The sequence below is a fragment of the Microtus oregoni genome, unplaced genomic scaffold (genome assembly GCF_018167655.1).
Source record: "Microtus oregoni isolate MIOR12 unplaced genomic scaffold, Mior012 000027F_ref0000203, whole genome shotgun sequence".
NCBI lineage: Eukaryota > Metazoa > Chordata > Mammalia > Rodentia > Cricetidae > Microtus > Microtus oregoni.
In genome coordinates this window covers 22,218,218-22,232,341 of record NW_024543086.1, presented here as the reverse complement: position 1 = coordinate 22,232,341, position 14,124 = coordinate 22,218,218, and the positions used below count along the sequence as shown (strand labels likewise).

At 53.8% G+C, this 14,124-nt stretch overlaps 1 protein-coding gene across 1 annotated transcript in view; it reads left to right on the top strand.

Moving 5' to 3' along the window:
* The window catches only part of LOC121463929 (coronin-7), a 58,265-nt gene extending 45,819 nt beyond the window's left edge, over positions 1 to 12,446 (top strand). Inside the window, exons 10-28 of the mRNA XM_041676499.1 lie at positions 1,480 to 1,534; positions 1,879 to 1,936; positions 2,015 to 2,160; positions 2,237 to 2,329; positions 2,481 to 2,612; positions 3,197 to 3,323; positions 3,607 to 3,782; positions 4,316 to 4,424; positions 4,533 to 4,619; positions 4,698 to 4,840; positions 4,914 to 5,018; positions 5,281 to 5,366; positions 6,355 to 6,496; positions 6,587 to 6,676; positions 7,740 to 7,856; positions 8,081 to 8,216; positions 8,934 to 9,025; positions 11,661 to 11,747; positions 11,867 to 12,446. Of these exons, the coding sequence (XP_041532433.1) occupies positions 1,480 to 1,534; positions 1,879 to 1,936; positions 2,015 to 2,160; positions 2,237 to 2,329; positions 2,481 to 2,612; positions 3,197 to 3,323; positions 3,607 to 3,782; positions 4,316 to 4,424; positions 4,533 to 4,619; positions 4,698 to 4,840; positions 4,914 to 5,018; positions 5,281 to 5,366; positions 6,355 to 6,496; positions 6,587 to 6,676; positions 7,740 to 7,856; positions 8,081 to 8,216; positions 8,934 to 9,025; positions 11,661 to 11,747; positions 11,867 to 11,872 (1,987 nt within the window). The 3' untranslated portion in view covers positions 11,873 to 12,446. The remainder of the gene's footprint in view (positions 1 to 1,479; positions 1,535 to 1,878; positions 1,937 to 2,014; positions 2,161 to 2,236; positions 2,330 to 2,480; positions 2,613 to 3,196; positions 3,324 to 3,606; positions 3,783 to 4,315; positions 4,425 to 4,532; positions 4,620 to 4,697; positions 4,841 to 4,913; positions 5,019 to 5,280; positions 5,367 to 6,354; positions 6,497 to 6,586; positions 6,677 to 7,739; positions 7,857 to 8,080; positions 8,217 to 8,933; positions 9,026 to 11,660; positions 11,748 to 11,866) is intronic.
* Positions 12,447 to 14,124: the final 1,678 nt, after the last annotated feature.

Sequence of the window (14,124 nt, the reverse complement as noted above, 5' to 3'; positions counted from 1 at the left end):
TGTGTGTGCCTTGTGCACCAGGCAACTCTGTGCCTTGAGGGTTAGTATGGGGTCTGTAGCACCCTCCTTTATTCATACCAGCAGGTGAGCTGAGGACTGAGCACAGATTAGTTCCTTAAGGGAACGAAGAAATACTTATAATAAATGAGTGAGTAAAGCCATATGGAAGGTGCAAGGGCTCTAATGTCAACTCCAGTCTTTAGGTGACCCTGAGCCACCTACCGCCTTATCCCTTACTTGCCTTCCGCTGTGGTTGGCAGGGGTCAGGCTGAGTGGAGACGGGCATCAGTGAGGCCAGCTCACCCGGCCATCCTGAGGTAATTAGGGCCTGCGTTACTCACAGGTTACCAACTTAGGGTTCTCCAAGAAAGTGTGGAGGCACTTGGGAGCCCCACCCAGCTCTCCACCCACTCTGTGGTTCCTGGAAGAACACTAGTAGTCAGGGGAGGAGGGAACTGGACAGCTGACCCAGAAGGGGACCACAAGAGGGATGGAACTCTGGGAGTGTGGCAGAGACCACGGCCAGAAGCAATCATACAGCCAGGCGTGGTGGCGCGTGCCTTTAATCCCAGCACTTGGGAGGCAGAGGAGAAGGATCTCTGAGTTGAAGTTCCAGGACAGCCAGGGCTACACAGAGAAACCCTGTCTCAAGGAAAAAAACACAGAAAAACAAGGCGAAAAGAAGGCTCTCAAGTTCTCCTGTTCTCTTGGGTACTTCTTCCCCAGTAGGAGGAACTGCAAGGTGGAGCTCTTGGGCCAGGGGCCTGCACGTGAAGGCCCAGAGGAGGAGGCAGGAGTTCTTGGGCTGAAGTTGTAGTGTCATGGGCTCCCAGCCCTCTGCATTCCCAGATACCACTCCCTCCCACCATGATCTCACCTCAGGAATGTCCTTCCTACTGGCCTGGGCTGTAGCTACCAGGACTCTAGGGAAGCCCAGCAGCTTCAGGGGCCCTTCTCCCCATTGCCTGGTCCATCTGGGCACAGGGAGTTGGAGTCAGCATAGAGGGCTGTATGGGCCTCTAAAGTGTAGGCTGATGAGTGGGTGGTACCACCCCATCCCTGGAGTGGCTAGAGTGGACCCTACTGTGCCTAGGTTGCAGGGTCCCTGGTTGAGCATCTATCCCCTTAATCTCCTTGGCTGTGCTGGTCTCATTAGGTTGACTGAAGCATTCTCAGACATTATGTATATGTGAGCTTCTCATGAATGCCTGAGGCAGAGGTCAGGCTTGAGCTCCCAATGCCCAGGGCCATTGCAAGCTCTGCAGGGAAGCAAAACAGCTGAATGTGTATGTGGGTGGGTGGGAGGGGCTTAATATAGGGGCAACCAGGAGAAGAGTTTGAGGATTCTGGGGGCCAACCAGATGCAGCTAAAAGGATCAAGTTACTGGTACCTTCTAGGTCCCTGATCTGATGTCACAGGTTGTCAGCCTTCCTGCCATCCCTGATCTACCGTCTAGCCCACTGGCTTTCTCTCCCCAGGTCTCTGATACCCCTGCTGGATCCAGACTCCGGGCTATTGGTTCTGGCAGGAAAGGTGAGCAAAAAGCTGGATTGCCCCACCCACTGCCCTCCACGGGCACTACTGAGAATCTCGGCCCTGTGCTGTTTTCTTCCTTGCTGTGCCCTGAAAGAGCAACCGAAAACAGTGCAGCCCTGTCCTGTGCCATTGTCCTCAGGAGGATAAGACCACATGCTGGCTTGCTGTTGGCATGCCATAAATGCTAATGTATATCCTGGGTGCTCACCACACAACGCAATGAGCAAGTGAGGGAAAGTCTGCCAAGGCACGGCTCAGCGCCCAGTAGGATCCAGGTTCCTAGGTGGTTGCTGCAGCCTACAGCCTATGGTCAGGTAGGACTTAGGCTCTGTGTGTTTCAGGGTGAGAATCAGCTGTCCTGCTATGAGGTGACGCCACAGCAGCCTGCGCTGAGCCCAGGTGAGTCCTTGCTCTCCCTTGCCACCCTGCCACCGGCTTTCTTCCCTCACTGACCTTCCCCTGTGGTGCCTTTGGCAGTGACCCAGTGTATTCTGGAGAGTGTACTGCGAGGAGCAGCCCTTGTCCCCCGGCGAGCACTGGCTGTCATGAGTTGTGAGGTGCTCCAAGTCCTGCAGCTGAGTGACACAGCCATCATACCCATCAGCCACCATGTACCCCGAAAAGTGAGAGGGGCCTGGACAAGGGATTGGGGACCTAGAGGATTTGGACCTTACTAACCGACTACCTGTCCCTCACCAGGCTGTGGAGTTCCATGAGGACCTGTTTCCTGACACAGCCGGCTCTGTGCCTGCTTCTGATGCCCACGCCTGGTGGTCTGGGGACAATCAGCAGGTAGGGCCAAGCCTGGCTCGTGCTCCTCCTCTTATCCCCTAGTCTTAGCAATGCTGGGGAAGTCACATTTGGTTCTCAACTTCATGTCCACCCCTCCAAGGGTCTCCTTCACCTCTGGCAGCATGTGCCCCTCTCAATGCTCTCCCCCCAGGTACAGAAGGTCAGCCTCAACCCAGCCTACCAGCCCCACCCCAGCTTCACTTCCTCCCTGGTGCCCACTATGGAACCGCCCTCGGACATGGCCCAGCCTGCAGAGACTCCCAGAGCTGACACAGACCCAAGTGTAAGTACCAGTTCACCTCCCCACAGCTAATAGGACACCACAGTAGGGTGGTGAAGCGGTTCTATTCACCTGCCAAATAACCTTGATGATCCTCTTTAGCTGTTGGGCATGGCAGAGATGGAGGAGTGTTGCAGCACAGTAAAGAACTGAGCATCGTATTCTAAGCTGAGCAGGTGTTAAAGAAACAGGGCTGGTTGGGCAGTGGTGGCGCACACCTTTAATCCGAGCACTCAGGAGGCAGAAGCAGAGTGAGTTCTAGGACAGCCAGGGCCACACAGAGAGACCCTGTCTTGAAAAACAAACAAAAATAAGCAGGGTTGTTCTTGAAATGCTTGCAGCTATAACTCTTGACATGGTCTCCCACAAACTGGAAGGCAGGAGCAGCCACCCCTGTCCCCTTGGCCTAAAGCTCATTTCCCTCTTTTGATGCCACCTGACTCATAACTCAGCAGGGTCATGCCCAGCCTACTGTCCAGAAGCCCAGAGGAGCCCCGAGCAGTGGCCCAGGGAGTTTGCCAGCTGTCCTCTTTCTGCTTGGTTAGTACACCCAGGGACCACTGGCTGACCAAGTCCTTCCCTCTTAGGAGGGCTTCTCCTCCCCTCCCAGCTCACTGATCTCACCCTCCACGCCATCCAGTCTGGGGCCTTCACTCTCCAGCACCAGCGGCATCGGTACCAGCCCCAGTCAGCGGTCACTCCAGAGTCTCCTGGGTAAGCTGCTCAGCGCAGGACCCTGTCTGCCCCAGTTCTAGCCCCGACCCTGAGGGAGACCTTGCATAGACTAACCCAGGCTCCTGCTGCTAGGACTACTGCTTCCCCGACTGGAGAGGAACATGGGCAAGCTTTTTTGGACAAGTTGTATATGCCAACCCCACAGAGGCCTACTGGGCCCACCCCAGGCTCCTCCCAGTGATGAGGACAGCAGGTGGCCAAGACTAGGCGCAGATGCACGGTGCAGTATCCTTACCCTTGACTGTGTCCCTACCACCCCCAGGCCCCAGTTCTAAATTCCGCCATGCTCAGGGCACCGTCCTTCACCGAGACAGCCACATCACCAACCTTAAGGGACTCAACCTCACAACCCCTGGCGAGAGCGACGGCTTCTGCGCTAACCGACTGCGTGTGGCTGTGCCCCTGCTCAGCAGTGGCGGGCAGGTGGCTGTGCTTGAGGTAAGGGCCCCGTGGCTGTGCCCCTGCTCAGCAGTGGCGGGCAGGTGGCTGTGCTTGAGGTCCCTATAGTAGACAAGAACAGACCACTAAGGGTCTACCCCAACTCGCTGAGTGCAGACCATGCATCAGGCACCTGCCCAGCGTACCCTCTAACCAGCTCAGCTGCCTCATGTGGTAGGTGCCATCCTTATTCCCATTTTTCAGATGAGAGTGAAGAAGTTCAGAGAGGTATAGTGATCTGCCCTGGTCACAGAGCTTCGTAAGTGGAGCAGGATTCAAACCCAAGCGACCTGAGCCCCAAGCCCCAAGCCTGAGCTCCTTCCACCCTTCCACGCTGCTGTGCCCTCACTTTATGGGGCCTCACAGCGGGCACTTGGGGCTCAGCACAAGTTGTCCAAGGCAGAGAGCTTGGGGCACCCAGCAGTGGGGCATATGTCATTCTGTTGGAGAAGGTGGGCTCAGGCACCTGTTTTCCTGGGATGGGCTCTCTTGCCTGGTTCTGATGTGCGTTGGGGTGGGGGTTCCTCTTACAGCTACAGAAGCCAGGCCGCCTGCCTGACACGGCCTTGCCCACACTGCAGAATGGGACAGCTGTAATGGATCTGGCCTGGGACCCCTTTGACCCAAACCGTCTTGCTGTGGGTAAGGAGCCTGGGTGCCCAGAGTTGAGAAGGTTCCAGGCCATGAGTGGGCAGGGAAGCCAGATACTTCCAGCTCTGCAGTGAAGATATACTCCTCCTTTTCCCATAGCTGGGGAGGATGCCCGGATCCGACTTTGGCGAGTGCCCCCGGGAGGCCTTGAGAATGTTCTCACCACACCTGAGACTGTGCTCACAGGTTAGAGGGCCCTGATAAAGCCAGGTGGGGCAGTGACTTCCCAGGGCTGACTCAGCATCACCTTCTGGTCCTCTCCAGGCCACACAGAAAAGATCTACTCTCTGTGTTTCCATCCCCTGGCTGCTGATGTACTGGCGTCCACTTCCTATGACCTGACTGTTCGCATCTGGGACCTTCAGGCTGGAATTGAGCAGCTGAGGCTGCAGGGCCATCAGGACCAGGTAGGACAGCTGCAGAGGCAGGGGCCCAACCCTGAGAGGAGAGGCTGCCACTTATGCCCTTGTTTGTCCCCAGATCTTTAGCTTGGCCTGGAGTCCAGATGGACAGAAGCTGGCCACTGTATGCAAGGATGGGCAAGTACGGGTGTATGCACCCCGGAGCAGCCTTGAACCCCTACAGGTGAGCGTGCATGATCTAGGACAGGGACAAACTCAAGGTCTATAGATGCACATACATGGTCTGGGGGTTGGGGAACCTCAGGGTCTACACAGCAGCCCTATGCCCCTGCAAGTAAGCATGTAGGAGCTGGGGGAAAGAGCTCAGGGTTTGTGAGCCCTGGAGCAGCTCTGCATCCCTATAAGTGAGCACTTTTGAGCTAAAAGTGTCCCCCTGTCCATTTGGAGGGGGCTTTGACTGAGTTTTGTGTGATGTATCTCTACAGGAGGGTCCGGGACCTGAAGGTGGCCGTGGAGCCCGCATTGTCTGGGTGTGTGATGGTCGTTGTTTGCTGGTATCTGGTTTTGACAGGTGAGGACTTAGGGACCACCATCCCTAGGCTTTATCAATTTACCTGATTTCCTTTTTTCCGAGGTCACAACATCTGTCAGCCAGGCGTGATAGAGTACGCTTTAAATCCCAGCGTAGGATCTCTGAATTTGAGGAGTTCAAGGACAACCAGGACTACATTAAATAGAGAGACCCCGACTCAAAATAAAACAATAAAGTTGGATGATGGTGCACACCTTTAATCCCAGCACTCGGGAGGCAGAGGCAGGTGGATCGCAGTGAGTTCTAGGCCAGCCTGGTCTACAAAGTGAGCTCCAAGACAGCCCAGACAATTACACAAAGAAACCCTGTCTTGAAAGAAAAACAAACCAAAAAGGCAATAAAATAAAACAGAAACTCTGCCCAGCCCTCGGTAGATGTGTAGATAGATGGATTAGTAGACGTAGGCACTGACGGATAAAGAGATGCATTTGTCAGTGATTAGACAGACAGACTGACGGGTTGGCAGTCGGATGGGAGAAAGTGTTGGGGAGGGAATGTATGTTAACAGGATTCAGAGGGTGAAGCCAGGCTCAGGAACCCATGCCTGATGAAGACCAGGTAGAGCAGAGAACACAGAGCCAGGTGTGCAGGAGAGGCCTGAGGGGGGCATCAGGCACCATAGATGATGGAGCGGGGAGGCTCCCAAGAGAGGGCTCAGAGGAGCTCATCATTCAGGCTGAGAAGAAAGGCTGGGCTGCTGCAGCTGAGGGTGCAAAGCACAGCGCGGGGGGAGGGGTCCAGACGGAGGCGCAGACCAGGACAGACACTGAGGTCAGGGTTGTACGGAGGACGAGGAGCTGGGAGGCAAGGGGAGGCCCCATCCAGCCACGTCTAAGGGCTGGACTCATCTCCCCTTGGACTGATGGCCCCTAGGCTTTCCAGCCTACACAGGAACAGGGTCCCTGTGGGAGTGGTTGCCCTACCCCAGGCTTCTTAAGGATCTGTTCTACCCCTGACTCCCTGGCAGCCGAAGTGAACGCCAGCTGCAGTTGTACATGGCGGATGCCCTAGCAGACGGCCCCTTAGCAGTGCTGGGTCTCGATGTAGCTCCTTCAACCCTGCTTCCAAGCTATGACCCTGATACTGGCCTGGTGCTTCTCACTGGCAAGGTTGGCTGGGATGGACTGCCTGGGGTGGGGGCAGGGCAGGGTCTGGTGTAGCTGGCTGCTTCCCTTCCATACCCCACCTCTGTCCTCCAGGGTGATACCCGTGTGTTCCTGTATGAGGTGCTCCCAGAGGCCCCTTTCTTCTTGGAGTGCAACAGCTTCACATCATCTGACCCTCACAAGGTGATGTCTCTTACTTTCTGTCCCCAAGTTGGACTGCGAGCGTCCCATGCCCCCTTGTGGTCATGTGCAGAAGTGCAGGAACCAATGGGGGTCAAGGGAGTCAAAGTCCTGTCTAGAGAGCTATGCCCAGTAGCAGGTTTAGCTGACAGGAATAATCTGAGAGTTTTGGGAGCTGGCTTATATTCAGCCATTACTAAAAATTAAACTATATAAGGTTAAGTTATATGAACCAGGCATGATGACACAAACCTGTCATCCCAGCACTCTGGAGGTCATGAGTTTTGACAACCTGGGTGCTATAGTAAAACCCTGCTTCAATCAAGCAAAGCCATCCAAGGGAACAAATTCTGCTTCATTTCCTTTTTTTTTTTTTCTAGACAGGGTTTCTCTGTAGCTTTGGTGCCTGTCCCGGAACTAGCTCTTGTAGACCAGGCTGTCTGCTTCATTTCTTGCTTACCTTAATGTGGTATGCACATGAATTAAACTCATGCAGGGGATCTGTCCCACAGTGGCTTGTGGCATACTACTTTAAGTACTGCTTAAAGTGGGCCATGGTGGGACTTTGTCCTCTGTAGAATAGGCCAGTGGTACATGTCTGGTCTTTTCTCCGTAAAAACTCGTTGTTCCCACTGGCAGCACACCACTACTGTCTTATGTACTGTTCTATTGCTGTGAAGAGACACTATGACCAAGGCAGGGAGAAAGGAAGTTGTTAATTGTAGACTTGCTTACTGTTTCAGAGGGCGAGTCCATGACCATTATGGCAGGGGGAGTGGCAGCAGGCAGAGAGAGGGAGAGCTAACTGTGGAATAGCATGGGTTTTTAAAACCCTAAAGCCCATCCCTAGTAACATACCTCCTAATCCTTCCTAAATAGTTGTTTCACCAGAGGACCAAGCATTCAAATATCTGAGCCTATGGGGACCATTCTCACTCAGACCTCTGCAGCTACCGAAGGGCAGGCCGTGGTGGTCCTGTCCTAAGTGAGGATGCTACCTTAGGGTGCCCTGTATCCAATTAGGAACTCTTGGCGGCTCTACTTTCTACTTCCTCACTCCTCCTAGGGCTTTGTCCTTCTGCCCAAGACTGAGTGTGACATTCGGGAAGTGGAGTTTGCCCGATGCCTGCGGTTACGCCAGACCTCCCTGGAGCCTGTTGCTTTCCGGCTGCCCCGAGTCAGGGTGAGTTTGGGTCAAGGACTCAATCCCTTCCTTTTGTGGCTGACCAGGGACCCAGGAATTTAGGTTCTTATCTGTTCTTTCATCCAAAGCTCCCCACTGTCTAGTTTTGGGAAACATCTACTTCTATATTCTACTGAAATTTTGCAAAGCATGTGGGTGAGGCCAGGTCTTATGGTCCCGGGCCCCTGGTCAGTGTCTCATGATAATCCCCTTTTCCTCTACAGAAAGAATTCTTCCAGGATGATGTGTTCCCGGACACAGCTGTGAGCTGGGAGCCAGTACTCAGTGCCAAAGCCTGGCTGGGGGGTGCTAATGGACAGCCCCAGCTACTGAGTTTGCAGCCCCCGGGCATGACCCCAGGTTGAGTAAGGGATAAAATGGGGAGACAGTGGGGAAGAGGGAGTCTGGACAGGAGTGGGAGGAAGGAGCAGAAGATCCAAGTACAGTCCTCCGTTTCTGCTGCCACATAGAGACCTGGCTCAACTAAGGATGGCTGGACATGTCTCCAGACCCAGTCTCTGAACCCCTGGAGGGCAAGTCCTGTGGTTTATATTTTATCCTAGTACACATGCATATCTAAACACACATACACATGTTTTGTATTCAACACATGTACCTTTTTTTTTTTGGTTTTTCGAGACAGGGTTTCTCTGTGGTTTTGGAGCCTGTCGTGGAACTAGCTCTTGTAGACCAGGCTGAGGCTGGTCTCGAACTCACAGAGATCCACCTGCCTCTGCCTCCCGAGTGCTGGGATTAAAGGCGTGCACCACCACCGCCCGGCTTTTTTTTTTTTTTTTTTTTTTGAGACAAGGGTTTCTCTGTGTGACAGCTCTGGCTGTCCTAGAACTCTATTTGTAGACCAGGTTGGCCTTGAACTCCCAGAGATCCTCCTGCCTCTGACCGCCACTACCTGACTCACATGCATACTCTTACAAATATATATTTTGGGCAGGTCTGGTGAACAAGGTTTTTGATACTTGTTAACGCCAAGCCACCTCTCTGATCTCTGCCAGAGAATCTCCTGGGAGTTGATTCTAAACAGGGCCTTCTTTGATGCTTGTCCTTGCTCCACCCCAGTGAGCCAAGCCCCCCGTGAGGTCCCTGCCCGAAGAGCTCCATCCTCAGCACAGTACTTGGAAGAGAAGTCTGACGAACAAAAAAAGGAAGAGGTGGGCATGGGAGAGAGCTGTGCTGTGCTGTGCTGTGCAGACATGGGAGAGAGGGCTGTGCTGTGCTGTGCTATGCTGTGCTGTGCTGTGCAGACAAGGGAGAGAGGGCTGTGCTGTGCTGTGCTATGCTGTGCTGTGCTGTGCAGACAAGGGAGAGAGGGCTGTGCTGTGCTGTGCTGTGCAGACAAGGGAGAGAGGGCTGTGCTGTGCTGTGCTGTGCAGACAAGGGAGAGAGGGCTGTGCTGTGCTGTGCTGTGCAGACATGGGAGAGAGAGCTGTGCTGTGCTGTGCAGACAAGGGAGAGAGGGCTGTGCTGTGCAGACATGGGAGAGAGGGCTGTGCTGTGCTGTGCTGTGCAGACATGGGAGAGAGGGCTGTGCTGTGCTGTGCAGACATGGGAGAGAGGGCTGTGCTGTGCTGTGCTGTGCAGACATGGGAGAGAGGGCTGTGCTGTGCTGTGCAGACATGGGAGAGAGGGCTGTGCTGTGCTGTGCTGTGCAGACATGGGAGAGAGGGCTGTGCTGTGCAGACATGGGAGAGAGGGCTGTGCTGTGCTGTGCTGTGCTGTGCAGACAAGGGAGAGAGGGCTGTGCTGTGCTGTGCAGACAAGGGAGAGAGGGCTGTGCTGTGCTGTGCAGACATGGGAGAGAGAGCTGTGCTGTGCTGTGCAGACAAGGGAGAGAGGGCTGTGCTGTGCTGTGCTGTGCTGTGCAGACAAGGGAGAGAGGGCTGTGCTGTGCTGTGCTGTGCAGACATGGGAGAGAGGGCTGTGCTGTGCTGTGCTATGCTGTGCTGTGCAGACATGGGAGAGAGCTGTGCTGTGCTGTGCAGACATGGGAGAGAGGGCTGTGCTGTGCTGTGCTGTGCAGACATGGGAGAGAGAGCTGTGCTGTGCTGTGCTGTGCTGTGCAGACATGGGAGAGAGGGCTGTGCTGTGCTGTGCTATGCTGTGCTGTGCTGTGCAGACATGGGAGAGAGAGCTGTGCTGTGCTGTGCAGACATGGGAGAGAGGGCTGTGCTGTGCTGTGCAGACAAGGGAGAGAGGGCTGTGCTGTGCTGTGCAGACAAGGGAGAGAGGGCTGTGCTGTGCTGTGCAGACAAGGGAGAGAGGGCTGTGCTGTGCTGTGCAGACAAGGGAGAGAGGGCTGTGCTGTGCTGTGCAGACAAGGGAGAGAGGGCTGTGCTGTGCTGTGCAGACAAGGGAGAGAGGGCTGTGCTGTGCTGTGCAGACATGGGAGAGAGGGCTGTGCTGTGCTGTGCAGACATGGGAGAGAGGGCTGTGCTGTGCTGTGCTGTGCAGACATGGGAGAGAGGGCTGTGCTGTGCTGTGCTGTGCAGACATGGGAGAGAGGGCTGTGCTGTGCTGTGCAGACATGGGAGAGAGGGCTGTGCTGTGCTGTGCAGACATGGGAGAGAGGGCTGTGCTGTGCTGTGCTATGCTGTGCTGTGCTGTGCAGACATGGGAGAGAGAGCTGTGCTGTGCTGTGCAGACATGGGAGAGAGAGCTGTGCTGTGCTGTGCAGACAAGGGAGAGAGGGCTGTGCTGTGCTGTGCTGTGCAGACAAGGGAGAGAGGGCTGTGCTGTGCTGTGCAGACAAGGGAGAGAGGGCTGTGCTGTGCTGTGCAGACATGGGAGAGAGGGCTGTGCTGTGCTGTGCAGACAAGGGAGAGAGGGCTGTGCTGTGCTGTGCAGACAAGGGAGAGAGGGCTGTGCTGTGCTGTGCAGACAAGGGAGAGAGGGCTGTGCTGTGCTGTGCAGACAAGGGAGAGAGGGCTGTGCTGTGCTGTGCAGACAAGGGAGAGAGGGCTGTGCTGTGCTGTGCAGACAAGGGAGAGAGGGCTGTGCTGTGCTGTGCAGACAAGGGAGAGAGGGCTGTGCTGTGCTGTGCAGACATGGGAGAGAGGGCTGTGCTGTGCTGTGCAGACATGGGAGAGAGGGCTGTGCTGTGCTGTGCAGACATGGGAGAGAGGGCTGTGCTGTGCTGTGCTGTGCAGACATGGGAGAGAGGGCTGTGCTGTGCTGTGCAGACATGGGAGAGAGGGCTGTGCTGTGCTGTGCTGTGCTGTGCAGACATGGGAGAGAGGGCTGTGCTGTGCTGTGCAGACATGGGAGAGAGGGCTGTGCTGTGCTGTGCAGACATGGGAGAGAGGGATGTGCTGTGCTGTGCTGTGCAGACATGGGAGAGAGGGCTGTGCTGTGCTGTGCAGACAAGGGAGAGAGGGCTGGGCTGTGCTGTGTCCTCTGTGTGCTGGGTTACCTGCCAGATCACCAGCCCCAACCCAGATGGCAGGACAAGCCATGTGTCACACTTGTTTCCATACTAGACTTTGGGGAGGGGTCATACCCAGGGACCTGCTGCTGTCTCCAAGGCACAGGAAGCCAGGGAGGGCAGCGAGGCACACACAGTTTAGACAGCCCTTGTCCAGCCAAAGTTAAAGATTGGTGACCTAAGCCTATGGTGATTCTGGTGCACATTTTTACTGTTTGCATCTTCTACAATGCAGACCCATCAACCTTGTCAGGGTTCTAACCAAAATGACTCCTTTTCAGCATTATTGCTGTTAAAAATGGGGTTTTAAGCAGTTAAGGTCAGGGAGTCATTTCTTTCAGTGCCTCCCCTATCTCCCTCCACAGCTGCTTAATGCTATGGTGGCGAAGCTGGGAAACAGAGAGGACCCATTGCCCCAGGACTCCTTTGAAGGGGTGGATGAAGACGAGTGGGTGAGTGACAGCTGGCCCCAGCTTCCTTAGCCAACAGCACTGTTCTCCTGTAAACGCCGTGGCATGCACCCTCCCTCCCTAGGCCCCCTTAACTCCTGCCTCCTGGTTTCTCACCCCAGGACTAGCCTGCACACCAGGCACCCCTGGCCTCAACTGCCACTGCCACCTCCTAGGACCACCTGCTGCCCTCCACACCTTGCATCTCTGCAAACTGGACAGCGCTGCTCTGGCCCTGGCAGGCACATGGAGCCCAGGAGCCCTGGGTTTCCTGCAGGCCCCAGGCACTTCCACTGCTGCTGGGCCCACTGCTCCTCTGCCCTCTGGGGCCGGCTGCTTATGCCAGTTGCCTGTTAGCATGTGACACCAGTGGGTGGGAAGTGGATGTCAGTAGCATGTCTCTGGGCCAACCCCGGATGCCTCGTCTCTCCTGGTCTCTCTGCTGGCTTCATCTAACATCGTCAGTTACTACATGCCAACCTGTCTTGCCTGCTGCCCCAGATCCAGTCAAGGACATTGGGGGCTGGCCCCCCACCAGGCTGCTGGGAGCAGCTTTATCCTCAGGGGCCTAGAACCATTTACCCTGCTTCCCTTGGCTTGAGGCCAGGAGAAAGGGTCTTGTGGAGCTTCATTACAATAGTGTGAACCCCACAACCAGCCTATCCATGCTCTGGATGTTTTCATCAATTAAACTTTTCTAAGTTGCTGCCTCTCGTGCTGGTCTCTGGAAGTCTAGAAAGAAGGGGACAGAAGATGAGTGAGAGAACTTGGTTCTGGGCTCCTTCATACTGGTTTTACTTTGCTCCATTTACTTTGTAATGATCAGCTGATCATAGCTTTGTCCTAGGGAACCAGGCCATGCATAGGAAAGCAGCTATGAGGAAATCTGTGAACTGCCTCGGGGGCGGGACAAGCAGTGTGTCAAGGCAGGGAGCAGAGAGGAGATACTTGTGTTCTTTGAAACTGAAAACTAAAACCTGAAGGAGCCAAGAGCAAACAAAAGGAAGTTGAGCAGTGTACCAGGGTAAGAGAGTTTGGAGAGCTAGAGGGAGGAAGGAAAGAATGGGCAGTGGGCTAGAGCAGGGGTTCGCAATCTGTGGGTCACTTGAGCCCATTGGAAAACACAGCTATTTACATCGTGGTTCGCAACAGTAGCAAGTTATGGTTACGAAGCAGCAACAAAAATAATTTTATGGTTGAGCCACCACAACATGAGGAACTGTATTAAAGGTCACAGCATTAGGAAGGTTGAGAACCACTGCTCTGGAGGAATCTGACTTAAATCCATTCACCAAACACCTATAAGTGTCCATGGCATGCCAGACAGCCCTCCAGGCTTGATAGCTAAGAGGAAACACATAAATGTTCTGACCACTGAGAGTTCATACTCTAGTGGGGAGGCATAGCAATAAATGATGATGGTAAAATATCAAATTATTTAAATTCATTATTTGTTAAATTAATTATTAATTATTGGATTATTTTACAAAAGAAATTATGTCGTAGAGCAGTGGTTCTCAACCTTCCTAATGCTGCAACCCTTTAATACAGTTCCTCGTGTTATGGAGACCCCCAATCATAAAATTATTTTTGTTGCTACTTCATAAGTGTAATTTGTTACTGTTATGAATTGCAATGTAAGTATTTTTGGAGAAAGAGGTTTGCTACGGGAGTTTCGACGCACAGGTTGAGAACCGCTGTTGTAGAGGATGAGAGCTTCAAGGAAAAATATAGAGCAAATGGAGCATGAAAGGATAAAGCAGTCACAAGAGGCCACATTTAGTTCTGATTCTATAGAATGTCCAGAGCAAACATGGACAGTTTCCAGAGTAGGAAAGGGACTGCAGCTGGAAATGGCCTGAACAAGACGGTGGCGATGGCAGAACTGAATTGCGCACTCAAAAAGGTGGAACTGTTTGGTGTGTGGATTCTGAACAGACCAGAGAAGATCTTGTTAGGACCTGGAGAGAAGAGATTCCTCTGCAAGCCAATCAGAGGAACTTAAATAAAAAACAAACCTGGCAACATGATCAGCTTGGACATAAAGATTCCATAACCAGCTAGGTGGTGATGCTTGCCTTTTATCCCAGCAGGAGGCAGAGGTAAGTAATCTCTTGAGTTCAAGGCCAGACTGGTCTACAGAGTTCCAGGACTGACAGGACTGCACAGAGCAACCCTATCTCGACACCACTGCCCCCCAGAAAAATGATTCCAGAACCATCAGAAAATAAACATCTGTTGTTTAAAGCACATCCCAGACCCTCCAAAGCAGAACAGCGTGGTGGGCGCATTAATATTTGTAGAGGAACTTGATGGACCTCACTGAGAAGGTGGCTTTGATTACATACTTGAGGTGGGTGGGGACGAACCTGAAGGGTAT